At 38.5% G+C, this 12,225-nt stretch overlaps 1 protein-coding gene across 1 annotated transcript in view; it reads right to left on the bottom strand.

The window, feature by feature from the left end:
- The window catches only part of SLC1A1 (solute carrier family 1 member 1), a 42,743-nt gene that overhangs the window by 17,465 nt on the left and 13,053 nt on the right, over positions 1-12,225 (bottom strand). Inside the window, exons 2-4 of the mRNA XM_075279048.1 lie at positions 6,034-6,174; positions 5,675-5,767; positions 4,162-4,276 (exon numbers count right to left, since the gene is read on the bottom strand). Of these exons, the coding sequence (XP_075135149.1) occupies positions 4,162-4,276; positions 5,675-5,767; positions 6,034-6,174 (349 nt within the window). The remainder of the gene's footprint in view (positions 1-4,161; positions 4,277-5,674; positions 5,768-6,033; positions 6,175-12,225) is intronic.

The following is a 12,225-nucleotide window of genomic DNA, read 5'->3' as shown; positions in this document are numbered from 1 at the left end:
TGCTAATGAGCTCAAAATGGGTTTTAAAAAAGAATACAGATATTCTTCCATGGAAGATAGCAACAACTAGTGCTATATCCTATCTTTAATAAGTGTACCAATAGTTGTTAAACTTCTATCTCCAAGTATGCTTGTTCTGAATTTCTGTGCAATATTTAAGAAAACCCTATTTTACCAATGATAGTGATCTGAATTGATCTTTATTGAAGATGAGAGAGTTATATATCAGACCATGTAGACCATAAACAAGGTCACAAACGACACTCTCTTCTGCATTTTAGAGATGCAGCATAATCCGATGCAACTGTCTTTTCTATTTGCTCAGTAGTGCTATGGACAGTGTAACGTGGGACATCTCTAGGCTAGGTGTAACATCTCTGCCTGTTCAGGTCTCTGCGCCACCCTCTGCTCGCATGTGGCGGTGCAGGAGGCGTGTGCAGTTTGATAATTTGCTTAGAGTTTTTGGTTGCACTGTGTGAACACGGCTCTAGTTCTGTAATTGAATTTGCACCACACCCGTCTTCTGCCCTTGTTGGCTCTGTCCATTAAGTGGTTAAATTTTGTCTTGCCCTGTGATTGCGAGCCTGCCTTCCTGTCAGGTTCAGGGCGGGTTCATCTCCCCTTTTAGTCTTGGCTCACATTCACACTGGTGCCTGTTATTGCCTCGTGCTTGCTGGCTTCTCGTGCTGTTAAATTACTTGTACTCTTATCCTTGACCTCTGGCTTTCCCTACTATTCTTTTGGACTCTGATTTGGCACTGCATCGCTCTCCTGTTACCGAACCCTGGCTAGCTGACCTCCCTTTTTTGTTGTTTGTCTTGTCTGCGTTTTTGTGTGTCACATATATAGGAAGAGATCGTCTTCGAGTTGCCACCTATTATGTAGGAGAGGGCCTGGCAATAGGAAGGGACAGTGGGGGGCTTCAGCTTAGGGCTCGCTGTCCCTTGTGCCCCTTCCTCCAGGGTTCTCAAGCAGCTTCTGGGGAATTGTCATCTAGAAATTCCCTAACACCAGGTGAATCAGGTCAGAATCTTTCAAAAAGATCAGAAGAGAGGACAAATGCAAAGTAAATGTGTCAGAAGTGATGGATATCGACACTGATAAGCAGCAGCACTTCCTGTTTACATAGGGCAATGTGAGGCTGATAATCTTCTAATTCTTCATACTGCTCACTAGGGTTGGGCAATTATGACCCAAATCTAAATACTTTACCTTGAATATGATTATTTTAGGACAATTTCTTTTTACATGCAAGGTCCCCTTTTTATAAGCCACAGAACTTTACTTTTGGTTATTCAATTAACAGCAATTCTGATTGGAAAGTGCACAGTTCGTGCCATATCCTTTAGCCAATGATAGTGTGAGACAGGATGGTATAGATGGAAAATAACTGATATAATGCATGTGACAAAGTTCACATCATCTAACTGAATTTCAGTTTGCGTTATTTTTCAATGAACTGTTATCACCTACAGCTAAGATGCAGTCTGCTAACAAAGGAGCAGCACAATTAGACATGGCCATTGTAAGGGATCAGCGTTCTGAAGATCCATTGCTCCCAATAATTGCCCTCAGAGTTTGGCTATGTAAGACTGGATTCAGACAGTACTTTTATAAATTAAAAAATGAATGCTTTTTTAAGCTGGGGCCCCACGTGGAGTTTTACAGTCTCTGCAAAGTGAATTATTGCACATCTTATCCACACATTGTGGAAATATACATGCCACAGGCACCCTGCAATTTCCAAAACGGTTTTACAGTCAATTATACCTACGGAGACGCCTCAGGGATATGGGTAACTATATATTTTTGATAAATTCTGTAATTTAGAAACTAGGCGGGGGGGGGGGGGGTATTTAGATTAGTGTAGGAATTTCTATTTATCCAGGACAACCACTTTATTTAACATGGTCTGAAAAGTCCTTTAGTCACCACAGTTCTGTTATTCATCAACCATTATCTCTAAGATTACCTAGCTGGTTATATCTCTTGATGGTACAGATAGGACAAAACAACAAATTCTGCTGTTATCATAAATGAGTACACAGAATTTATAGCACAAATTACATATTTCTAAGTAAAGGTAATTTAAGATGGGACACTGCAACATTTTATTGGCAGTTTATATTTATAGGCAATCAATTATCATATAGCTTTCAATTTATTTAACAAAGCTCTTATCAGAATCTACAACAGCATCAACTTTGATTTTTGGCTGTGTCCGCTGACTCTACAGTACCAGGAAAGAAACACATACACAAGTGCACGACAGTGTTTGACCAAAGGGTGTTATATACTGATGACCAATCCACAGGATAGGTCATCAGTATCTAATCGATGGTGGTTCAACACTTTGGCCAAGCACTGACCCCTGGAGGCATGGTATACAGCTGAAAGCAGATCTGCTCCTATTCAAGTGAACTGCAATAGAGTTTGGGGCATCACTGAAATCAATATAATCATTAATTAAGAAAACATGTTTTTTCTTGGATTATAGGTCCTCAGTATACAAAAACCTTTTGTCTTGGACAACACCTTTAATACAGTTGGCCAATGACTATATTATTCAATATGTTTTGTAAACAGCAGAATGTGTTGCAACATATTTCCAAGCATTATTCATCCTGGAAGTCATGTTAAGTCAATACCTTCAACAGTTTATTATCTGTTATGCAAAAAGGGATTAACCTGTATAAAATCTTTGTTCTAGCTGTACTGTATTTGGTTTAAAGAGTCAAGTCAAGTGGAAAGATGTACTTTGTCGTAAAGGAATCTAAAGTATAGTTTAATCCAAAGAAAGCAGAAAAAAAGGTTCTACTAATACAGGATAAATATGCAGGAAGCAGGTGGATTATGGACCAGTTGGAGACACATGGTCTGTCCCAAGACGACTGGATTCCAGAAGGGACTTGGTTAAGCTCAGTGTGAACCAGACTGCTGAGGAGAAACCTCATTAAAGCATCTTGCCCTTAAAAGTTAGTTAGGGTTCAAGAAGTGAGGTATTGCCCTGTGTGTGGACTAGGCTGTGTTGTTATTTTTGTTCCCGCTGCCATTTACAAGCCGAATAAAGCCATTTCTTTCATATTGCTGTTACCTGCTATGCTGTTTATTTGGCACCCAGCGCCACAAATACCTCTAAGTCCTGGAAATTTCTACTTTTGATGTTAAACTACCCCCAATTATCACAATATATATACATTTCTAACTGAACAGCCGTGTTCATACTTTTTATAATATGATATAGAAAGAGATAGAAACAGCAGGAGCTGTAAGACAAAAGCAAATTGGGAGATTAAAAAGAAAACAAATATGGTTTCTACCTTCTCTTAAAAATGTTAAGTAACAGGACTAGAACAAATAGCTATATGCATAATAACATTAAACTGAGTTCTAAAAGTTATTATTATATCAGTTCTGTTATTTTCAAGATTTCTGTCCAGATTTGATACAATTTATGATTAGAAAGTACTATGAATGTGTTGCCTTAGTTTCCCTAGATCGATTCTACCTTTTCAAACATTGTGTCTCCTTCTATGTTAAACTATACAATCTATGGCATGCCATCAAGGACACATCAATAAACGCAAAATTCACATTGTTTTGTTATTATATTTCCTTTACACTATCAAGGCTAAGGTCCCACGTGGCATCCCACAGCAAAAAAAAGCACTGTGGGAAAAGTGGCGGCGGCAACACATCACAGTTCTTCCCATAGCACTTTGCACAGACAGTTTGCAGTGGTTTCTTCTGCAGACATTCTGCTTCAGTTATGTCTATAGAGAAATCACTGGCGTTTCCGTAGATATAATTGACATGCTGCAATTTCCAAAACCGCAACAGTTATAGAAATTGGCGCATGTCTGCACCATGTGTTTTCCTGAAAAGTGGAGCTGGGGTTTGCTAAAATCCCATCCACTTTGCTGTAACTGAAAATGCTGCGTTTTTCTCCATGGTATTTCCGCTGCAGGCAAACCATGGTGTTTCTGCCACGTGGGGCCCCAGCCTAAAATAGGGTTGTTCTGAATAACATTATACCTTCTTCATGTCAAATCGCTATTAGATTGAATGTTCTTTAAAATTATACACCGTATTTTGGGACAAGCATAATGAAAATTAGTGTATCTTTTTAAAACATACCTTATATAGATAAAGATATCCTACCTTAGCAGATCAAGCAATGCATCAACAGTAGTGACTTCAGGTGTACTCCCTGTTCTATCAATATCATCGGCACTTTGAGACACTCCCGGTTTGATGCTCACAACTAAAACAATTCCTGCAATTGAACAATAAAAGTTTAGTTTTTGTTTTCTGTTGTCACTGTAGGGTCCTCCTTAACCACCTCAGTTCAGCAATTTTTTGATAAATGCAAGTAAATTTTGATAAATGTAAATTTGTTCTATTTGGTATATAGATATTCAATGGTAAATAGATGTTAGGGATGGTTCACATCTGCTTTTGTATTCTGTCCAGGGAGAGTCCGCATGGAGACTCCCCGAACGGAATACAAATGCCATTGCAAGTGCTGTGCTGTAAAGCACACGGACGCCATAGACTATAATGGGGTCCGTGTACTTGCTGCGTGCTGCCCGCATGAATCATGCAAACAGGAAAGTAGATGGTGATCTACTTTACTGTCCGCACGATCCCTGCGGACATTATAGTTTATGGGGTCCGTGCGCTTTTACAGCACAGCGCTTTGCACTTCCGTTTGGAATTCCGTTGGGGGGGGGTTGGTCCAAATCCAAATGCTGATGTGAACAAGCGTTCCATTTCAAATATATAGTGTAGTAAATCTGTGCAGAATCATAGTTTTCACCAATATGACATATAAGGGAAGCTGAATGCATATTTGTTTTTATCTGGAATGATATAAATTAACCACTATCATCTGAAACTAGTGAATAACCAAAGCAGAAACTTGTTAACGTGATTGGCCATTTAAAATGTTTGCAAAAATACTAAAAATGGTGTAAAATACTAAAATAAATGATAGTCAATTCTTTTTACACACTCTAGTGACTGGATGAATGGTCACAATGAACCTCCAGAGGGATCAACAAGTTCAGAAAAAGATGGGGAAAATGTTACATCATAATGGGAGTGTCAAGAGAGTGGTAAAGTAAGAATTACTTTTATGAAATGTCATACTATTCTTTTTTAATGTACGGTAAGCTGCTGCACAACTCCTTTCAATATATCTAGAAGATACTCATTTTGCATTATTTCACATCTTAGGAAGGGTTCATACTACTGTTGGATTCCGTTATGAAGGTGTCTGTTAAAAAACAAACAAACAAAAAACAAAAAAAACACAGACACCTATCATAACGGACACAAATGGACAGTAATTGATGGCTATCAGTTACTGTCCGTTATAAGTCCGTTGCACATAAACTTCAATGTTAAAAAAAACCCAACACTTGCCGTCTGTTTTTTTATGCATGAAGGATTTTTTTTGTCCGCTGGAAAAAAATGGACACAAGATAAAATCCCATTGAAATGAATGGCAGTTTTACCGAACTACTGACGATTCAGCTAGTGTCCGTTGCTAAAATCTTGTAATGGACAATAATTACAGACACTGCTGACAGTCACCAACGGTAGTGTGAACGCCCCCTTGATATAGTTTTTACTGTTGTAGTCAATAAACAAAACAATAAAATATAGTTACCCAGAATTACAGCTATGACTGTAGTGCAGAAATAATACACAATAGCACGCAGACCAATTTTCCCAGAAACACTGGAATCCAGAGCAGCAACACCTATGTAAATAAGAATGTAAGGTTAATATGACAGCTCCAATATGATTCTCATAAACTATAATGTTTGTGTATGAAAGTATAGACTGAACTACCTATCCTTGGGTATTTCAGTTTTCTGGTGGAAATGATGCTGACATGTATGTCAGCTGGTGGAGATTTCATTTAATTTATAAAGAGGCTTGCACCTCATCATAATTCAGTAAAATCCTCTAGTAGTCTTTATAAAAACTATTCTTCACAAATCACCTTCATCATGTATAAGGTACCTGTAATCATGCTGGAAACAATCAACGGCAATATGATGAGCTTTAGCATTCGCATCAGAATCTCTCCAGGGAACGCAAAGTAAAACTTATCCAAGTTGGAAAGTTTGCCATATTCACGAACCAAAAGTCCAAGTCCAATACCTTTAAATGAACAAATAGAAAATTATCTTAGAAAAATATAAAATAATAATTTTTTATGAAGTGAACTAAATATATTAACACTTAGCCAAAAATAAATTGATAAATGGCTAGATTTATCTGATGAGCAGTTAAAGCTGGCCATACACTGTAGAGTTTGGACTGCTGAGGTGGCAAATTTTGGATAGTCATACATAAATCTACGAAAGTTTGCCTCATACAGTCATCATCTTAGAATTGATTGCAACCAAAATCTGATGTGTTGTATTTTTGGCCGTAATCTGCTATGTATGAGTTAGTCTGACAGACCTGTGGGCAATTTGAGTATTGCAGGCATGTATTTGAACTAATACACCCATAAACGGGTACATTATTTCCTGTTTTCAGCCCTTCATTAAGCATTGACTTTCATTTGTTAATTTTCCACGTGTCTGTGGTACTCGAATGTTCCTCAGAAGATTTTTAGTTGTTCATGAGTTGTTTGAATAAATTCACATTGAATTACTATTTTATAATCCTACTTACCATATGATTATATAGACTGTGCAACTAATGATAATTATTGATAATAAAATGAATTTTGCACAAGTTATTAAGCTGTGCAGATAACATTCGCCTCTATTAACATCACTATGAAGGTGAAAATATTGTTTAATTATGTGATATACATGTGAAGAAATCTGAACAGCTAACTGAAAGCAAGTATGCCTTTCATTTGCATACATCTATGCCGTGTTATAATAAAATATGAGAACTAAAGACATTTTATGCATGGTTGGCAGGTAAACGCCAAGTTGTCTGTAAAGCAACTGCAATGTAAAGACACAAACTACGTAGTGATTGTTTATCCTTATATATAAGAACTGAAGTAAGAAGTATATGCAGCGGTTTTGCCTTTTGTCTTTGTAAACACTAGAAATGCATCACCATATGAAGCTCAATTTATTCTTAATGGCTGTATTATGGATCCTTGTGGTATGAATCAATTATATGAAACCTAATTCTATAAATCCATATTGTACCTCCATGTGTCTCAGGGGTGTATTTCTCCCATGGATTTCCAGGAACAATATTGCATCCTTATTTAGGCTGAAGCCCCACATTGTGAAAACGCACTGTTTTTGCCACTGCGGAAATGCTGCAGCAAAAAACTCTACGTTTTACAATATTTGCATAGTGAATGGGATTCTGGATAATCCCATCCACACATTACAGAAACAAATCCACTGTGGAAAAGATGCATTTTTGAAAATCACAGTCAATTGCACCTGCGAAAACACTGGCATTTTCTGTAAAAGTAATAATAATAGTAGAAAGTATGCATAGGAAAACTCTGTGAAAATGCAATGAAAAATAATGCAGAAAAACACTGCAATGAGTTTTTTTTGCATTTTTTTTCACTACATGGGGCCTTAGTCTTACTGAGGTATTCTTACCTACAATCACAGATGTAACTTGAGAGTGTGGTTGCACCCAGGCCCAGAACTCTTAGAGTAAGTTCACACAGAGATTTTTGGTCAGGATTTTGAGGCCGTATCCGCCTCATAATCCTGACCAAAAAGACGGCTCCCATTGAAATCAATGGGAACCGCTCAGGAGTTTCTTTCCGGGAGCTGGTGCTCACTCTTTAGGCCGTTTTGCTTCGCGATTTGGATGGAAGACACTCCCTGCTCCGGACTAGGCCCATTCATTGGGCCAAATCTGGAGCGGAGTACGCGGCTGGATGCCAGTGCAGTGCATCGTCTTTCAGTCGCGGCTACCCGGCTTTTGGACCGGAACCTGAGGCGGCCTCCACCTCAGGTTCCAGTCCAAAAAACCTGTGTGAACTTATCCTTAAGGTAAGTTCACACAGGGTTTTTTGATCAGGATTTTGAGGCCGTATCTACCTCAAAATCCTGACCAAAAAGATGGCTCCCATTGAAATCGGCTCCCAGGAAAAGAAGCGAGATGCTAATTCTTCAGGTGGAGTCGCCTCGCGAATCTGCCTGAAGACATTCCCTACTTTTTCCATAGACATAATTGACAACACAATGGTTTTTGAAATCGCAGCATGTACGCTGTGGATATTTTTCTGCAATGTGTAGATATAATTAGTTGCAGCGGAAATCCTGCAGCCAAATTGTTAAATTATTTCAACGTGGAGCCCCCTGCCTAAGGCTGGGGCCCCACGGACCGGAAACACCGCGATTTGCCCGCAGTGGAGATATAATGTTAAGAGAAAGTCCGCAGAGGAAAACTCTGAACTTTCTCTTAAAAGCGCTGTGGAAAGAACCGCAATGCGTTCACGCGCCGCTTCTTCCCGTGGGGCCTTAGTCTAAAAAAGTAAGACTACATCCACACAACAGCGTAAACATGGCAAATTAATTTCACTGACAGTGAATGCGGCTATTCTCATGACCATTATTTTGATGGTCTGTTGCCACAGACCATCAAGATATAGGTCAAGCCCATTTTCACGGATCCCTCCGGACACTGAAATGTATGGGGGAACTATGAAAACAGCTGCCCCATGGGTGTTTACAGCCTAACATTGTATTTTAGGTTAAATCACGTCAGAGAATAACAATAGCAGTTCTGATTTGGAGGTGTTTGATCTTCACAAAACTGCAAGTAGAACCCCACAAATATTGTAATAAATGAAGCGAAATAACCAACATAAGTAAAATGACATCAGTTATCCTGGTTGATGTTTGGTTTCGGTTATTTTTCGATTAATCACCTGGCCCTATTTCAGAGCCTAAACAATCTTTTACTCTGTAAAATGACAAGTACCAATATAATACTGTTACTACACTGTGCCCCCCATTTAAAGTAATCTGTTATTACTTTTAAAAGGGTTGGCTACTTACAGACCAATATTGGACAAACAAATGTACAATATAAAGATATACAATTTTCCAATATACTTTCTGTATCATTTCTAGATCTCTGCTTGCTGTCATTCATTCTGTTACTTCTAGAGGATAAAAGTCTGACTATGGTCATGTGATTTATGGTCCATGGTCATGTGATGAGCACACAGGTGCCGCTCGTTATAGTCACAGCACAATAATCAGACAGCTGCCTGGTAACGAGCTGTGCACCTGTGTGTACATCACATGACCATGGACTGTAAATCACATGACCATGGTCAGACTTTTAACCCCTAGAAGTAACAGAATGAATGACAGCAAGCCGAGATCTAGAAAACCGTGAGGAATTGATACAGAAAGTATATTGGGAAATTGTATATCTTTCTATTGTACATTTGTTTGTCAATATTGTTAAAGGCCAACCCCTTTAACATTTCCATTGCACCTATCTAGAAAAAAAACTATGCAAAAAAGAAAGCTCGAGCCTTAGTCACATAGCAGTGAATAATTGCCCTATAATGGCCGTTTTTATAACAACCATCACACGGCCATTATAGGACCCATGTACATCAAAGAGTTGATTTACATGGCTTTCTCTATGTTCGATTTGATGGGCAAAAATAGCACGACAGTTTTTTGATGGCCATTAAAAAATGTAAAATCAGATGTGCTCTCAAAATAGCTGCGTGACAAACATGGCCGTCACATGGCGTTTTTTCACTGTGTGAATAAAGCAGTGCTGATGTTTGTAGCTACTTTATTGTTTTTTTGGCCCACTTAATAATTACCGCAGGTACAATCTGTGCACTCAATGATTAACTGACCATAAAAAAAAATCAAAGTAGTTGTAATCTTCTGAGATAGAAGAGAGCTAGATTCAGATAAGAGTGATACTCTAATTACTCATCCTTGGCCACACACACAGAAGATTATCCGCCGAAGGTATTTCTCACCTAAATATCCCTTTGCTAAAATGAAAGTTTCACATTGTTAAACATATCTAACAATTCCTCTGAAGCAGGTAATGGAGCAGTGCCCAGGCATCTCTGGTATTTGACTATACAAAGACTACATATGTTCATACATATTCAGTGAAGGTTGGTAAAATGCCCAATTTCAAATGGTTTAGTTGCAAGCTGCTTAATAATATTAAGCAACTCATATTTGATACCTGTCAACTGATAAAAAGATGTAGCCCAACTCCCCCATACACATGCATTCTTGGTTTGGCAAAACTTGCATAAGTTGTCAATGGGGAGAGGGTAGAGAGGCGTATCCGATCACCTCTGGTATTGGCTTATCTTTAGTCAGAACAAATTGGTTTTTAAAAATCAATGTCCCCTCCCAGTACTGTACTGTATTTTAAACTATTGCTTAATCTTTTGCAGAATTCAGTAAAGACTGTTCTAAGAAATTCAACATCCCCATTCCTTTTCTCCCTAACAAATTATGGCTAATGTGTACGATCAGTGCCTTCAGACTCCACAAGTTAGGCTACGTTCACATATGAGAGGGAGTCTCTTTTGGACACTCCATCGCAGTATCCACTGAATTTATTTTTTTCCCACTTTCCCAGTACTTTATATGGAATATTAATTAGTACCACAATGAAGCACACCTTACCCCATAATAAGCCCTCATAAAAAGTTATGGCCTTTGGAATGTGGGGAGGAAAAAAACAAAAAGGTGTCCTTAAGGGGTTAAATAAACTTGTCACTGAAAATGTAGTCTAATCTACAGGCAGTATGTTACAGAGAAGGAAAAGCTGAGAAAGCTAATGTATAGTTGAGAATATTTAGTATAACCAGTATTGTAACTGGTTCTTAGTTATATTTTAAGCTCACATATTTGCCTTTTCGATGCTGAGAAACAGTCAACTACTTCTGGGGGTGGACAGTTATCTCTGTATGCAGTCAGATGCCTAGATGACTGTTTCTAAGTGTAATATGAGCACATACTGTATATATTTATACATAAAAATGTTATAATGAACCTTCTCCCATAAAAATATAGTTGAAGCTGCTCAGCTCTTTTTCCTTTATAAAAATCTGCATGCAGATTGGATGGCATGGTGACAGATTCACTTTCTACTGGGAACAGACTGAAAAGTTTTAATCTGTAGTCTTGTGTCTCTTCCGTTCTGCAGTGATACTAGGTCTTCTAGTCCTATTATTACCCCTCTTATTAAAGGGATTCTATCATTAAAAAACACAAAGCATGTAGGATAGCCTTTATAAAGGCTATTTATCTCTTACCTTTATCTTGAAGGTCCGCGCCGCCGTTTTTGAATTTTTCTTCCTTATGGTAATTGTGCTTAGAAAGCACAGGGGGCCGACATAACAGCCAACTGTGCATGTCCGTTAGCCATTTTTCGGTGGTCTCCTGTAAGAAGAGGATTGAAGAGGAGGAGAATGGCCAACGGAGGAGAAGAAAGGCGGCGCTGGAATTGATGACAACACTGTGCTCAGAACACAAAGGGAACGACCCCTGTGCTTTCTGAGCACAATTACCATAATGAAGAAAAGAAGAAAAATTCAAAAACGGTGGCGCGGACCTGCAAGTTGAAGGTAAGAGATGAATAGCCTTTATAAAGGCTATTCCTACGTGCTTCTAGTTTAAAACATGTTTTTTAATGATAGAATCCCTTTATTGTAATTTGGAGAGAGACTTTTAATTTCTACTAAAGAGGTGAGAATATTAACATTATCATATCTGATCCCTCCTTTTCTTAGTCAGGTCATTTGTCGACTGTGTGATTTTTGATCACATATGTGTAGGCCCTTTCTTTAGGAGAGCAATTTTGACTGCTAAATAGATCATTTTCTGGGAAGTATTACACCATGTCATACCAGTGCATCACTGAGAGCTGTATTTCTCAGACTTTTCAGTGTAAACACTATTCTGCAGACAGACTGACATTTCTTTCTTTCTTACAGAGGAAAAGGCAATTGTACACTGTAATTGAGCTGGATGAACATGGAGATCTCTCCCAGGACAGTGATCAGAACGGTCAGCTAGTTTGTTCGAAGCAGCCAGACTTGTGAGCAGGGGGACGCTACAGTGCTAGAACAGCTAGTGTCCTCCCCTTCTGAAACTGAGCTCAGGAAAAACCGACAATCAGAGAAGGATCCTGCGAAGGGAAAAAACGCTAACAAAATAACATCCGGGTGACAAAGTGGTCAGAAATACCATTATTAATGAA

Source organism: Leptodactylus fuscus, chromosome 1 (assembly GCF_031893055.1).
Source record: "Leptodactylus fuscus isolate aLepFus1 chromosome 1, aLepFus1.hap2, whole genome shotgun sequence".
Taxonomy (NCBI): Eukaryota; Metazoa; Chordata; class Amphibia; order Anura; family Leptodactylidae; genus Leptodactylus; species Leptodactylus fuscus.
Note: the sequence above shows the minus strand (reverse complement) of the source record. Positions and strands in the feature narration are given on the sequence as shown.